Here is a 16,890-nt window from a genome sequence, read left to right on the forward strand (position 1 = left end):
AATCTGTTAAAGGTAGGTAACTCTTTAATTGTCTGTAAATTGTTTTATTAAAGATAAACGTGTTATACTTTAAAATAGTATTAATAATAAATATCAACAATGAAAAGTACTGTAGTAGATAAAATTACTTATGTTTTTTTTTTGTTTTGGATCAATACCATAGTTATTTTATTTTCTTTTAGTATTAATGTATGTATTCACACTAGTTAAGATACCTTACATAAATTAATATTATATATAAACAATAAATTTAATTATCTATTATTGACGTTCCAATGAAGCAAAGCTAAAAACAAATTGTTGAATTATTTTTGGCATTATATCATAATAAGTTTAATACTAAATTCCTTATGTCGTCTTTAACCTTTTTGGGGAAATCCTTTGTTTGTAGACCAGCTCGACTATTGACCTTCCCAGAGAATAGGATGAACAACAATCCTAACAAAGGTGTACTATATAGAATCCAGAACATAAGCATTTGAGTCTGGACCCGCCCTTGTCCCGAGCCGCTCAGGACGATTTCCATAGGCAATACACAATCATGACGCTTCGGCATGTGACTCGGAGTCATAGGAAGTTGCATGGTTGACTGACCAATGACATTTTCAAATGACCCGAAACTCTCGTTAACCCCATGCCGAACATGTGCATTTTGTGTAGTGTTGATACTCTTTGGGTTGTAGCTTCGACAGCTAGTCCAACTAAAGCGTTGTAGCTGCAAAACTTCTAATGTAAAAATCTAACCCGTTGGCCTTAGTTTGGCTATAATAAATATAGTTCGTCCATCGTGGTTCGATGATGTCATCCAGGGGGTTTCTGTGCCTACTCATGTTGCTGGTGAAACCTATGTGAGCCCGGAATGTTCGGCTGCACACTAGGCAGGTTATTCCAGCTGGAGCCACTGGCCTTGCTTTTCTTCTGCCATCTTTCTTGATCCGGATGAGCTTGATACTGTCTTTAATAATGGACCTCATTCACCAAACAACATTAAGCCACGTGATTCTCTCTTCTATACAAATTACGATCTAAATTTTAATACACAATGGCTATCGTTGTTTTATCAATATTATCACATGACAAAATTGGTTACGATTGGCGAATGAGGTTCATAAGAATATAAAGGCATCCACTCTGGTGAAATTAAGGAAGTTGTGTTTCATGTGCACACCTTTTTTTTTGTTTTAGTCTATACAACTTTTTTTTTTTTTTTTTAAATGATAGCAGGTTAGTCTAGTGCACCAATAAAGACCAAAAAAAAAAAAGAAGTAATCAATGACTTTAAAAAAACCTGACAAACAAGCGTTTGAGAAATAAAATGTTTTTTTTTAATGATAGTTATGGCAATAGTCTAAAAAGAACTGTTCAATGAATAGACTTTACAAATGAACACAAAATGTTGTATGCCATTAAAAAAAAGTTTAAAATATGATAAAATTCATACTTTCAACAACCCCTCCCCCCTTCCCACACCCACCCTTAGCCCATAGGACCCTCCCTCTCCAAACCCAATCCCGCCCCTTTCCCCAACATTTCCCCCAATTAATCAGAATCATCAAAGGTCATCTTTTTGCCTTCACTTTTCACAATACCTCCCCTGGCTGTGGAACAAAACACAAGAAACATTTGTTGAGTCATGCAGTGAAATATTGGAAATAAAAGTGAAAATATTCTAGTCTTGCAACAACTAGTAAGGAAACAAGGTTAGACAGTTGATGCGGAAACACAATAATGTCATAATGTGGACAAACTACTTATTTGTTGTTTTAAATTATGTCTGACATGTATGCATACTAATTAGATTTTTTTCTCTTTAAAAAATAGTAAACATTTTTTTTTTGTGTGTAAATATAGTAATAGTACTTAGTATAACAGAACTTAATAAAAATGAAAAAATAATTTTTGACAAAAAAACTACAACTGTTTGCATAAATGTGTTAAAAATATGGTAAATAATCGCCTCCCATAATAAAGCGCCTCAAGTGTTTGTTACTAACTATAAAAGTGGTGTATTTTTATGAAAAAAAAAAATGCTTGCATAAGGGATTTAAAAAATTAGATTTTTCGCTTTCAGAAAAGAAAAAAGTAGCCGTTGCATCAGACCTTTGAATGGTCAAAAATATTTTGATGTTGGTGTCACTGGCCTTACTAAAAGAATGGACGGACACACCAAAACTAATAGCATCTTTTCCCTCTTTCGGGGGCTGCTAAAAATACAGCCTGGCCTGGGCAAATCAATAAAAACATGTTATGCAAAGTGATGAGCCACTTCATTAGAAAGTTTAAAGGAAATCTAAGCTCCACTAGTCAGAGTACTGAATTTTGTTTTAATAGCATATGCGTTCTGGTGTCATCAATTAATAATAAGGCTTGTGGAATATGGAGATTAATGAGGAATGTAGTATGTACTAGGGCTGCGACCAACATATTTGCAACAGTCAAGTCTGTTGAATTAGTTAATATTTTTGTGCTGATAAATTGTTTGGGATCAAACATATGCATAACAATGAAATATTTTTTAATTTAAGTATTTCTTCTTAATTCTGTACGTCATTCATATTTGAAAATAGGTGTAAGGTAAAAAAATTTATTTGTTCAATAGAGCCCTGACATCATTCATATATTTACCTTTGTTAAATCCCCCTCCTCCACCTCTTCCTCCTCGAAAACCACCTCTTCCTCCCCTGCCACCTCGGTCACCTCCACGACCACGACCTCCGCCAAAGTTTCCACCTGAAACAAACATTTTTTTTTCAAAAATTAAGATACTGGTGCACACAAGCTGGAAAACTATCTATATTTAAGTGTTCCATCACTTACCTCGGCCACCACGACCACGAGGGCTAAAACCACCACCACCACCCCCACTGCCTTTGTCAGCAGCAAAGTCTAGAGTAACTTGTCTTCCATCAATACTCTGGCCATTCATTGAGTCAAACGCTTCAGCAGCAGCATCAGCAGATTCAAAATCTACAAAAGCAAAACTGTGGAGGGAAAAGCAAATACAAAGATTAACATGCTGAAGTCCAAAATTGTTTGTTTCAAGAAGCTATATATTTGATTTAAACATGTGCTATTTACTATTCAGAAAAGCTATGACTTAGTAAAAGAAGTGTAACCTAAAGAACATAATAGATAAGAGAAAGCCCAATGGTCATGTGTCCAAAAATATATCATAAATTTTTTTAACAGTAAAAAGTTTTAGACCATGCCCATATCACACTCACCCTTTAGGTTTGCCAGAGTCTGGGAAAGTTGGTATTCTAGCAGACACAGCACCATCAAAAGCAGATGTCAAGGATGATTCATCTGTGTTGTAGCTGAGGTTCTTGACAAACAATACTTTTGATTCACCCCTTAAACCTACAACAAGAAAAAAAAAAAATGAAAATGATATTTCAACAGGCTTGTTCACTGAATATATCCATTGTTAACTAATTTAAAGAAGTAGACAAACCTGAATTACTCTTTCTGTCTCCTCCTCCAAATCCACCACGACCTCCTCTCCTATCATTCCCTCTGCCTCCTCTTTGTTGACCTCCACCTCTCTGTTTGTTAAAGTTACTTTTGGACCCAGTATAGTCTAGATACAATGAGTTGCCATTGAGTTCAACTCCTTGCTTCTCAGACATGGCAGCTTCCAATGAGTCAACATCAGGAAATTCAATGAAAGCAAAGCTGTAATAAATGTAAATCTTTAGCACAAGACAATAATATGTTGTTTAACTTAAACAAAATAAAAATATAAAGCATGTTACTATATATTCGGATATGCTGTATCATGGTCTCTACTATTAATATAGCAAATAGGTGTCCATAATACACACTTTTAATATGGCAAGGAAAGAAAAGCTATTTAATCCTCACCCTTTGTGGGCACCATCTTTCTGTGGAATTCTAACTTGTGAGGCTGTGTCAAAGATTTCTTCAAGACTTTCTGTGGTCGCATCTTCTGGTAAATTTTTCACAAACAAAGTTCTACTGTCTTCTGTTTAAGAAACAACACAAAAATTTATTATATTAATCTTGTATAATAGACAAACATAATACAATAAGATAAACAAAAAAAAAAAGCAACTTACTGTCGCTAGCATCTCCTCCCCCGCCTGGAGAATTGAAGGATTTGTTGGCCTCCTTTTGACCTTTAGCCTTTGCTTTCTCAACAGTAATTTTAAATTTACCAAATGAGCTTCCACTTAAGGCCAAAGCTTTTTCAGCATCTGAACTTGAAACATCCACAAAACCATTGCTGAAAAAAAAAAGTGTCCAATTAAATGAGCATAAACACTTTTCTTAAAAAAAAAAAAAAAAAAAAAAACAATCCAAATAGGTAAAAATATTTTTTTTTAAAAGAATTTCTGCATAAATAAAAGGTTGCAATCTTAGGTGAATAACTATTACTACATTTCCTTTCACCGAGATGCAGTTGGTACGATATAGTAAAAATATAAATATACATGTGTCAATTTAAAACATACCTCCTGTTGGGTATTTTGCGAACTTCACTAACTGTGATGTCTTTTTCACTGAAAAAATTTGAGATTTCGTCTTCTGTGGTATTTTTATCTAAGTTTCCTACATATAATGTTACACTTTCGCCACTTACAGATTCTGAAATAAAAACAACATTGTTTGTAAGGCACACTTCATTCTTATTTCCAGTATTGAATTCAATTAACTAGAGCTATCTGAATTGAAAAATAGTTACCATCTAATTTTTGTTTTTTGGCTTTTTTGTCTTTCTTTTCTGATTTCTCTTTTTTTCTCTTGTTAGAATCTGCTTTCTTCACTGTCTCTTCTTCTTCTTCCTCCTCCTCCTCATCGTCGTCATCTTCATCATCATCTAAAATTAGTTATGAAAGTTATTAACTTCTTTTTTCTTATAACTTTTACAATTAAATGTAAAGTGTCTTTAATCTTAATGCATTAACTTACCATCAGAATCAGCTTTCACTTGTTTACCATTTGCAGATTTACCTAAAACAAAAGTAATTATCAAGAATGGTTAAAAATCTTATTTGCAATTAACAGAAAAAAAAAAAAAAAAAAAAAGGCACATAGTTGCTCATGCTAGAAACTCAAGATTAAATAACATCCTTGTAATTAAAAAGCCACAATGCATCACAAGCCTGGTCAGCATGTTTATAACTCATTGTTACTAGTTGTTTTTTTTCCCTTGATAAAACATTTTCTCAAGTAGATAAATGTATACTTAGATTAAACATGAGCCTAAGAGATTCCAATGCACACTACAAAATTATGTGTTACAAACCTTGTGGCTTAGCTTTTACTTCCTCCTCCTCCTCATCATCTGAATCATCATCATCATCATCTTCTTCCTCCTCTAAATAAGAGATAAATATATAAAACTTTATTACATAAATAACAACGCTAGCTTGCTTCTTATATACTAGATGTAATTAGTATAAAAATCTATGAATACCTGTTTAAAGTATCATAATTATGTCATATGTTTGAAATCGATAGTTCAAACTATATATATATAAATATATATATATATATAAATATATATATATAAATATATATATATAAAAATAATGTGTTTAACTGCCTTAACTAGATCTAATGGTTAAATAATACATAAATATTGAGTCTAATAAGACATTTTAGATCTACACCTTAGATTTAAATTTCAGAAAAATATCTAGATTTACTTAATAGAACATAAATGATTCTAGATCTGAATATTCTAAAAATTATAGAATCTAATATAGATCTATTGACTAATCTTCAGGTATTTAATGCTAGATCTAGCATTGTAGAATAGATTTAAATTTAGATCTAATTCTTTGGCTATAGAGTAGTCATCTTTAGATCTAAAATATAGAAGTCATAGGAACTATGCAGAACATCTCTACATTTTTGGTGATTTTGTTGGATGTTAGGCAAAACATTAGGCATGTCTGAAAAGCTAATGAAAATCTCTAACCTTGTGTAACCTTAGCTTTGGGTGCTGGTTTTGTCTCCTCCTCCTCCTCTTCATCATCATCGTCATCATCCTCATCATCATCACTGTCTTTTTCTACAACTTTTGCTAAGATGAAAAAAAAAAAGATTTTTGCATGTTGAGTTTTTAAGATTATTTACAAGTATCAAATTAAGAAAATTCTCTAACAGATTATCAGAATGATTGATATCGTAGTCACTTTTATCAGACCTGCCTACTAAAAAAAAAAGTCCAAATGCGTAACGCTGATGGTCAAAATGCGTATTCTGGCACCAGATTAGATCTAAATGTCATGATAAGATCTACAATCTAAATCTAGATTAATATGACAATAGAGATGATATCTAGACTAGATCTGGATCTATGTCATTTTCTATGTCTATATAATGAATATAATCTACTCTAGATCTGGGCTCAAGATCAGCTACAAACGTAGGTCTACTCCAAATTTTCGTAGGCCTAGTCAAGAGAGGGGGGAAAAAAAGATACGAAATGCGTAACGCGACAGGTTAAATGCGTATTTGCATACTGTCATTTTTGGGAGATTTTGCGTAATGAATATGCATTTTGCGTAACGGTATGCAGGTCTGCTTTATGTACAACAGCCATTTTCTTTTCAAGCAAGTCAGCTGACATTGTAACAAATGAAAGTTCTAATTGCTTTAAAATGTTTATATTTAGTGAACTTACATAGGATACCAACTAAACAGTTAAGTCAATAGTTGAAATACAACTAGCTTGAATTACTGATTTTAAAAACAATAACTAAATATTTTATTTCAAGTTTCAAAAAAGTAAACGAACCCACATAAACCAAACGCTACTTTGATTTACCTAGTGAAATGCAATCATATAAAACAAGGTAAGGATTTAGAAAACAATACTCTTCATGATTAAAAACTTACCAGGTGCTGCTTTGCCCTTAGCTCCATTGGCAGCTTTGCCTATAAAATAGAAGAAAGAAGATAATAGAGAAAATGGGGCAGATGAAAATGAGCAATGTGAACATGTCTAGTTTTAAAATATATATACATTTAATACTATAATAATTCAAAAAAGCTTCAAAATACCCATTTTCCCACATGGTGGGTTATGGGCCTGTACTTTTGAAAAATTATTTTAACAATAAAAATCTTCCCGATTTTATTAAAAATAGAATTGGTAATCACCAAAATGATTTGTAATCACGCTTACGAGACTAGAAGTAAATTTTTTTTTAAAGTTTAAATCAAGTATAAATAGGGGGTTTTAGAAACGCTCTACAACTATTTAGGACAAAAAACGGGAAAATGTTTCCATCTGCAGAAGGAGCTAATGGGTTAATACCCAAACTGAGGCTCACAGGATGCGGGTCGTATCCACCTAGTCACCCAATAAAGATGTTTGCAAAATTATGGTAAAAGAAATAATTTGTTTAAATTTGTAACGTACCAGCATTGGCTTTTTTGGGAGATACTTTAGTCTGTTGAACTGAAATGGAAAGCAAAAATACAACTTAAAAAAAATATTTTTTTAGTTTGTTTCTTCAAGTTCAAAGATGATACATGTATTTTCATGTGTGTAATGCAAACTAGAGATGACTACAGAAATGTATCACTCATTTACACATCCAATACTTTTAGTACCATTATTTTCTGCCTTTTTAACAACATTCGTCTTCTTAGCAGGTGGCTTCTCTTCTTCCGAAGATTCGTCACTACTATCTTCATCATCATCAACATCCATTTTTTCTACTTTTTTTGTGGGTTGTGCCTTAGTCTGCTTCTTTGGGGCTGAAAGAAATGTTAACTATATCTAATCTTATCTTTAAAATATCGATAGAATCATAGCTGAAAAATTATGGAACAATAGGATAGCTAAAATTTTTTTTATTTCATTGTAAACCTCAACAACCCTCTAATGCTAACCTTACAAGAATATGCTATGAAGTGTCTAAAGCACAGGCTGTACATTAATAAGAGAAAGCAGAAAAAATTACATTGAAAATTTGCACTCAGAATTGAGGTTAATGGGTATTCAATAAATACCCCAGGTAGTGCAATTTAGACTAATGAGAGGCTACATATTAGATGGATAGGCAGTAGAATGTTGAAGGTGGTGCTGTCAGTTCACTAAGAGATACATGTATGCTTAAATATTTTTAGGCAAAAATAAAATAAAAAATAAGATGATACAGGTATTTTCATGTGTGTAATGTATACAAAGATGACTACACAAATGTGTCATTCAAATTACACATCCAATACACATAGTACCATTTTGTGTTTTCGCCACTTTAACGATGTTGGCTTTCTTGGTTGGTGGCATTTCTTCCTCTGAAGACTCATCACTACTATCAAAACCATCTTTTACTACTGTTTTTTTAATTGACTTTGCCACAGTCTGCTTCTTAGGAGCTGAAAAAAATGGTATCTGTGTCTGATCTGAATTTTAAAGTAAAAATTAACAAATAGATTGAAAACAACAAAAAAAAAGAGAGAGAGAGAGAGACAAACCTTCCATTTCTTCTTCACTGTCATCACTGTCTTCACTGCTCTCTTCTTGTTTAGCAGGTTTAACAGCAACTGCTTTCTTTTGTGGCTTTACAACTTCCTATAATTATAAATAATGCATTGTATTTTAAATTTTGTATTTTAAATAAAGTAAAAAATGCTACAAAAAAAAATAATTTTATATCACTACAAAACTAACTGTTAAACAGGCAAAAAACATATTATGCATAAGCAATACAGTGCAAAAGAAAAACTTATTATCCCACCTTTGTTTTAAGCTTTTAAATTCAACAAAAAGGGAAAAACAAACTTACTTCCTCCTCTTCTGAAGAATCCTCTTCATCTGATTCAACAGCCTTAACTGGTACTGCCTTTTTAGCTTTAGGAGCCTCTGCTGCCGCCTGAGAAGCAATTTAGAAATTATTTACAATTCTGTTGGGGACAGGACTGACAAGGAATGGTCACCCATGAAATGGTTACTCACCAACTACTACTAGACTATTGCACTAAGAATCAAAATCATTTTTAAAGAAAATTATCTACTAGTGTAGAGTTTACAATTTTCTGTCATTATTTTTTAATGTATTGTTGTAGCCCTGTTCCTCCCTGACTAACCATTTTGTCCACTTGCAAAGTTGGGTGATTTATGTTTATGCTGTTGGGCATTAATGACCTTAACTAGTGTTTAAATAACTTCAATTATTTTGGATTTCTTGACTGAGGGTTGTTTTCTATTATGTTAGTGAATCTGGATATGTAAATTTGATTTAGAGATTGTGACATTATTTCTTTTTATCAGCGATATTGATTGATTGTTGGATTGTGCTTCTGCAATCAGAGATACCAGCGATCTGAGAATCTGTGAGTTATTTTCTTTAGTTCAATCCAATGTAGATAGATATAGACAATCAAGATGACACTAGATTTGACTAGACAGTATAGATATTTTGTTAGCTTTTTTGTTGCTGAGCAAGATCTTATCTAAGCTCTTATGCAGTCTGTGCCAGCTTTTTATTTATCACACTGAGTGTTAGTCATGTTTGGTTGTGATCATCTAGATCTAGACTAGATGGATTCTAAAGCTATAAAATTTCTAAATCTAAAAAATTTGTCAAGATTAATGAGGAATGCAGTATTTCACATGACTATACAGTACTCGCTGTGCTCTCCTAGACACTAGATTCTTGAGTAGTTTATGCTATTCGGACACCTATAGGCCAAAATTTCAATGACTTTGACAGCGTATTATTTTGACAATGGTTCGACATAGAAAAGAAAATGAAGTATCAAAATCTTCTAGAATAAGGATGACTACTTATATGTGTACCCCTAACCTATATTTGTTATATTTAAGGTCAAAGAGGCCATGTGTTTTCATTTAATTCAGACAAAGTTGACCCACATAATTTGATACCGGACACCATAATTTATTTCAGACAGTCTCTATATTTAGGTATCAATAAACTCTGATTTTAATTCTATATTTACGTTAACTAAATTTTAAGATCACCAGGATAGCCCCTCACACGAAATCAAACGTTTTCAAATAATGCATAAACAGGAACACAAAAAAATAAAAGTATGAACACACATATTCTACCAAAATTAGCTAACTGGGATAATGACTTCTACACAGACTTTTAGACTTATTTTATGTTTGCATGTTGAATGTTTGTGCTTTTTGTTTATTAATTTAATAAATTTCTAATACAGATGATCTTTTGTAGTATAGTACAGGTTAGGATAGCCATTCTTGCCTAAATAGCTATTTAAGTTTATTTTCTCTCTATATAAATCTAGATCTATCTATTATTGACTAGATCTAGAATCTAGGCATTTAACTTCATTCAATGTACCAAGCCTACTCCAAACATTAGCCCATTAATTTTCTATAAAAAAACAACAACAAACAAAAATATATATATATATATAATATATATGAGATCTTTAACATTGATGTCCAAAACTTGCTGTTAGAAATAAATTTTGGTAAGAAAATTGTAATTTAATTCTAACACCCTATTAGGCTATTATTTTTTTTTTGTATGGAATCAAACATCTTGACTTATGAATCAAATAAAACAGCTCCAAAAACAATAAATATTGGTGGGCTCATTAGCATAGTAGACTTATGCCAACCAAAAAATATAGTCTTAACCCTAGGTCTGCTAGGAAGAGCCAAGATTGAAGAGGTAGTCATCCGGGTAACATAGGCGACACAGAGAAGAAAAACCTAACTTACACATTTGAAATTCTTTTTTCTTACATAAAAAGACAGCTAAATGGAAGGAAATTGGGTCAGAATCATTGGAAAATGGACAAGACAAGTACATTATACAGCACACTAGTTTCATATTAAATATCAAAATAAAAATTTAATGACCACAAAAACAGCAAGCGTTCAAATTCATGTAATGTGATGTCCAGATTAAATAAACTATTCTAGAGCTAGCCTTTGAACAGTTTAATAAGTAACTAGTCGACTAGACAGAGTGAGACTAGTGAGAGTCACAGACTAGTTCTTCAGTCTAGTAGACCTTCTTACTCTTAGTAGATCTACTTAAGTTACTAACTTAGTGAAGTTAGTGACACTTATCACTTAGTTAGACTTAGTCGTCTGACTAGACTCTAGAGAGTGTCTAGAGTCAAGACTTAACTAGAGTAACTTACATCTATCGAACACCTTCGTTTTAAGGTACTTATCGAACACCCCATTGTATTTTTTAAAATTCACCTTTATTTCGATGATTATAAAGAAACTAGTCCATTCTTATTGTGCATCGTCCATTTCTTTATAGTTAAGTTATAATTAGTTTCATTTTCACCCGAGGATCATTTTTTTACTTATATTCAAAGTGCATTGGTAATATTGGTATAAAAATTTCACATTTTTTGAACTCTTGGGAAGAGTGGAGTGAGTCTCGGGTTAAGGGTATTTTTTAATGCTAATGATGCTTCAGCTCAAAAAAACTATATAATACGCTTCTAATTAGGCTGAGAAATATTTACAACTATTTATTTGAAAGTGTCCTTTGTTACCTAAACATGAAAATTGAGGTTTAAAAAGGGGGTGTTCGATAATAGCAGTTTTTATATAAGCAATCTCAGCTTCGTAAGATATCGAACGCCATTTTAATGTTAAAAATAAACATCAAAGGGATATAACCCAAAGAAGACAAAATATTTAAATTATATATTTTTTAATTGTTATTTTTTTAAATAATGTAATGCAAAGTACAGATATAAATTAATCATATGTTACAATTTGTATCAGTTATTTGTGGTTTACCGTAAATGTGCTATATTTTTTTAAGTAAATAGATTTACATCGATATATGCACTAATTGTACCCATTTTAAAAGCTTGATTTTATGACATATATTATAGCTAGATGCTAATAGTATCAATACCATGCCGCCGGGAGAAACACAGTGGAATGTATTCAGTTGTTGTTTCTTTTTCAGATGCCCCATTCTATTAACTTCTGAATTTGCCCCATTCTATTAACTTCTGAATTTGCCCCATTCTATTAACTTCTGAATTATGTGTTATAAACCAATACCTAGCGCATGTGCTTGATGTGAAGAGATATTAATAAAACGGGGGGGGGGGGGGGGGGGGGGGGAGGAGAGAAACAGTCAAGACACTGTATCCAGAGATCATCAATAATTGATCGACCATTAGAATGTGACGTCAGCCTCAAATACATAGAGTCAGTTGTGCTTCTCGATCTAGACGTGTGGCACCGGGTCTATAAAATTATTTATATATATAGATAGATATATACAGGGTTAGTAGCACTTTTCCATGAAAAAATTTTAGGAGATTTTAAGAGGTTTTTTAAGGATGAAATGTATGATGTGTGTGTGTGTTTCCTATCCGTTTGTGTGATACATAGTAAAACATACACAAAACTAAGCATTTATCAAATCAATTATTGTTATTTGATTTTTAAAATAATAAATATCTTGTCAATATGCCACAGAAACAATGTTATCAGCTGTGCATATGTCCACAGAAAATGTAATGAAAGTTATCTTTTAATCTAGTAACAACTTGACTGTCATCCCAAAACCTCAAACAACCATTTTTTTTTCAAAGATTTATTTAAAAACATTACAAATGGTTACTTTTCCAATTTTTTTTTAAACTAGAAACATTCTTAGAGATGCCTAATTCATGATGTATATTCTCTGTGATGGAAATATACATTTTTAGTTCCTATGTGTATCTTATAGATACTAGAGTCATGGTGTGCATTTGAGGTAATGTTTTATTCTTCTATTAGTTAACTTAAATCCTTTTCATAAACAGAGCCAGTAATATATAGGGCAATATTGACCTATTTGAATGTTTAGTTGACATTTGCTTACTAAAAAATGGCTTTTGGATTGGGGGGGGGGGGGGGATTTAGACCTATTCGCGTTTTTTTTTCCTAGCAGAATCATTTTCAACCATATAGTTTCCCTGGCTTTTTACGAGTGAAATAATTTTTACGGACTTTTCACAGCTGAATGAGAAATATTTTCGTTAAATCTACAGTAGATCTAGACTCTTGATCTAAGTCGCTAAAATTCGCGGACTTTTCACGGCTGTGAGAGAAATATCTTCACTAATATATATTCTAGTGGTTTAGCGTAAATCTAGAGTCTAGATCAAAGTCACGAAAATTCGCGGACTTTTCACTGCTGTGTGAATATTATCTTCCCTAAATTTACAGAAGATCTAGACTCTAAAGCTAATTCGCTAAAATTCGCGGACTTTAACTCTAAGTCACTAATTTTTGCGGACTTTTCACGGCTGTGTGAGAATTATCTTCACTAGATTCTAGTGATTTAGAGTAAATCTAGAGTCTAGACATAAGTCACTAAAATTCGCGGAGTTTTCGCGGCTGTGTGCGAATTATCTTCACTGAATATACCGTAGATCTAGAGTCTAGATCTAAGTCACAAAAATTTGCGGACTTTTCGCGGCAGTATGCGAATTATCTTCACTGGATATACCGTAGATCTAGAGTCTAAATTTGCGGGCTTTTCACTTCTTTGTGCTAATTATCTTCACTAGACTCAAAGTGATTTAGCGTAAATCTAGAATCTAGCGTATTTCTAGAGTAATCTAGACATTAGATGTATCGAGATCATTAAATTGACAAAAATTCACGGAGTTTTCAGGTTAGGTGCGAATTATCTTCACTAGATCTAAATTAGATCTAAATCTAAATACTATTACAGTTACTAGATACTAGCTAGATCTAGAAGATTTACGGACTTTCAACGCGAAGTCACTCTTAGTCTTACACTTACAACAAGAAGATTTTAGGTGAGGGAGGGCCCGGAGGAGTGTAGCCTACAAATTAGTCTTGTAATTGCTCTAATTATAGGCAATAGTCACTACAGACTAGATCTAGCGCGTCTTTAGTGGTAACAATAAATGATTTCAGAAAAATACTGCCAGGTGAAATGCTTGCTTGAGCCAAGGCCATCTTCAATCACGAGGTCGCGCTTCACTAAAGGTGAAAGGCGGTGTAGACGCGTCACTGGTCAGCTCATTAACACAGCCAGCCCGTAAGGTCATGCGATCAGAATGCCTAGTTACGCTGTTGTTTTTCCCCTCACATTTTTAGCAAGAAATAAGCAAAATTATATTTTAAAAAAATATTGGGTAAAAATTTTAGGAGAGTGGACAAAATTTTAGGAGACTTTCGGCAATTTTTAGGAGAATTTTAGGATTTTAGGAGACTTTTCATTTTTTAGGAGATTTTAGGAGCGCTACGAACCCTGTATATATATATATTAATGCGCTACAAAGACACTCCTTTGAAACATCACAAATACACAAAAATAATAACAATAACGCATTTAACCACTCTCCTATTCTGCCTACACCCCCTTACCCGCGCTTCCACTCTCCAACATTCACACTTTTTCAGTGCAAAGTAACAACGTAAATTTCAAGACTCAATCCAAACGCAGCCACCAGACTAACACACAACAAAAAAAAAAAATGGTCAGTGATAGCGTAACACACAGGTGTAAACCAGGCCATCAACACAGCCCCAAAACATTGTTCAAGTTGTAGTAAGAACAATGTTGAGGGGAAAGGGGGAGGAGCCATCAGTCGAGTACCTACGGTCAAGCCGCTAATTAGGTCACAAACACTAGGCATGATAGATACGTAGTATATATAGTTATGTTGTTTGTGTGTGTGACAAATACTAAGCGTGCTCTAAAATACGTTGTTTTTTGTTTTTTTTTTGGTCAACCAGGTGGTTTAGGGAGGGCGGATTTATCTACATCTATAGGTAACACAGCTTGCAAGCTACCATAGCTTTTCAGCACCCCCCCCCTCCCCGCCCAGATCGAAAAATATCTAGCACTGACTTTTAGGCTGTTACATACACTGAGCGTGCTAGATCGGCGGCTAGTTACGTAGGGCCGCGTACCGTATCTGTTTTTAGGTCAACCAAGTAAACTGTTGTGTCCTGCAATGACTTGGGGAGGGCGGGATTATCTATTGGCTACCAAAGCTTATTAGGCTCTCCCTCAAATAAATAATATCTGGATTTAATTTATTAATGGCCTTATGTCTCAAAATAGCTTAGACCTAAATAAGTACTACGGTAATGCGTTACTGGGCTTAGCACCGTCAGTTTCTAAGCAGAGCTGATCAGTGATAGATTCCTTCGATGTGGACCATTTGAAAATGACTAAAAATCTGTCTTTCTTGACATGGCGTAAAGAGAAAATGATATAAATAAAAAAAAATATAGATTATAACACTTTTGAAACACCATACTTTTCACAAAATTTTAGGATTATAACACTTTTAAAACACCATACTTCTCGTGTGTTCGATAAGTTCTTCATATGTTCGATAAGATAAGATAAAGCTAAAAAAGTGTTCGATAATTTAAGCTTTTGAAATCATCAACCTGACCCATTTTAACATCAAATATAAGTTTAACTATGAGTAGTAATAGAATAAAACGTGTCTACTTTTTAAGAAAAATGGATGAGGAGTTCACAGATACAATCAGTTTTTTTCTAGGTCTAATTTTTACGGAGATACACAAATTCAAACATAAAAAATGTCGGCGAATGAGCTTAACTTGTTCGATAAACGTAAGTTACTGTAACTAATCTAATTTTAAATTTAAACAAAGTGTTACAAAGCCCAAATTCAAATATTCAGTCTATATATTATATCTACTCTAAATAAGCTGTAGTTCTATACTATATTTTGATTAGTTCTAGATCTAGATCAGCTATTTTTTTTTAAAATCTTTCAACACGCGACACACTGTCACACAGCCACGTGGGTGTCTGTATTGTATACTAACAAGTTACAATCTACTAAAACTATTTTACAACACGTGCTTGCGCGTCTTGTCAACGTTTAATGATTTACATATTAGATCTAAATCTAGCATGTATCTAAGCAGTATACTTTAGCTTTATAACAAACACATAAACGAATATTTACCTTTTGTTTGTTTGCGCCCTTCTTTCCCATGATTGTGTTAGTTTTATTCTGCTAGATTCTATTAGACACTTTTATCAAATTGTGCCTAAACAGACTTGACTAGCTAGGAAATGGACGAGATTATGTTGCCAGATTTCTTCTTGTGATCAAGTAACTTTAGAAAAAAAATTATATATATATTTATTTTTTTTAAATTCGAAAAAAAAAAATCTAACAATAAACTTTAAAAAATATATAGAGAAAGAGAGAGATTGAAATTTTAAAATATATATATTTAAAAATCTATATTTATAGAAATATTGCTCTCTTTACAATTTAAGGATATTTTCAGATTTAGTTTTTTTTAACAAATGCTTTAGACAAAATTTTGAAATACAAAATTAAAGAAAAATATTTGAATAAGCTTAGACTATTTATTGTAATTATTTTTTTAATGTTCATTTCAATTTATAGCTACATTCAATTTATCTATTTAAATATCAATTTAAAAAATTATTTCCTGATACTTTTCAAATAGTATTTAAAATATAATACATGGCTTTCTGGCATATTTTTAAATTGAAGTACATTATCCTGTCTATGGTTCTGCTACGGAGTAAATAATTTAAACACACTGACCTATACAATATTTATGAATTGATTAGCGGGAAAATTTAGATAGTTTTCATATATGGAGGCAAATCGCAAGGTTTTCGGTGTGTCCGATATAGAGAAGACGGAAAGTATGGATAAGCGAAGTATTTTTATAAACTATATAGATATAGATCTACGTGTAATATAGAATCGAAACCAACAGTTGGGAGAAAGAAGTACAGCATAGATCCACATGGGCTCACATGGAGCGCAAGTAGGGCCGGATAAAAGCATGTGAAGGCAGAATTTTTGTGGAGGCCCCTTCAAATTTTTGAAAGCTTTAATAAAGATCCACTTATGAATGAAAATATTTATATC

At 32.6% G+C, this 16,890-nt stretch overlaps 1 protein-coding gene across 3 annotated transcripts; it reads right to left on the reverse strand.

Moving 5' to 3' along the window:
* Nucleotides 1-1,302: 1,302 nt before the first annotated feature.
* On the reverse strand, nucleotides 1,303-16,093 carry LOC106062182 (nucleolin-like). 3 transcript variants are annotated; one of them, XM_056021750.1, is made up of 19 exons: nucleotides 15,940-16,093; nucleotides 8,772-8,858; nucleotides 8,461-8,557; nucleotides 8,221-8,361; nucleotides 7,591-7,737; nucleotides 7,397-7,435; nucleotides 6,871-6,909; nucleotides 5,948-6,052; nucleotides 5,270-5,341; nucleotides 4,933-4,974; nucleotides 4,706-4,840; nucleotides 4,476-4,608; nucleotides 4,080-4,246; nucleotides 3,865-3,985; nucleotides 3,455-3,675; nucleotides 3,225-3,360; nucleotides 2,818-2,981; nucleotides 2,626-2,730; nucleotides 1,303-1,598 (listed from the first exon to the last, which is right to left on the reverse strand). In XM_056021750.1, the coding sequence occupies exons 1-19, from the start codon at nucleotides 15,967-15,969 to the stop codon at nucleotides 1,540-1,542; spliced, it is 2,040 nt and encodes a 679-aa protein (XP_055877725.1). In that variant the 5' UTR covers nucleotides 15,970-16,093; the 3' UTR covers nucleotides 1,303-1,539. The 3 variants fall into 3 exon arrangements, with proteins under 3 accessions (XP_055877725.1, XP_055877726.1, XP_055877727.1); XM_056021751.1 differs by lacking the exon at nucleotides 8,221-8,361; XM_056021752.1 differs by lacking the exons at nucleotides 7,591-7,737; nucleotides 8,221-8,361.
* Between the last annotated feature and the right edge of the window lie 797 nt (nucleotides 16,094-16,890).

The sequence above is a fragment of the Biomphalaria glabrata genome, chromosome 2, assembly GCF_947242115.1.
Source record: "Biomphalaria glabrata chromosome 2, xgBioGlab47.1, whole genome shotgun sequence".
In the NCBI taxonomy this organism is placed as follows: Eukaryota; Metazoa; Mollusca; class Gastropoda; family Planorbidae; genus Biomphalaria; species Biomphalaria glabrata.

Excerpts from the sequence above, each read along its gene's own strand:
- LOC106062182 (XM_056021750.1), bottom strand. The coding sequence starts at position 15,969 with ATGGGAAAGAAGGGCGCAAACAAACAAAAG. Across the intron at positions 8,859-15,939 it reads AGGGCGCAAACAAACAAAAG|GCGGCAGCAGAGGCTCCTAA; the intron begins GTAAATATTCGT and ends ATTGCTTCTCAG. Across the intron at positions 4,841-4,932 it reads AGTGAAAGCTGATTCTGATG|ATGATGATGAAGATGACGAC; the intron begins GTAAGTTAATGC and ends AACTAATTTTAG.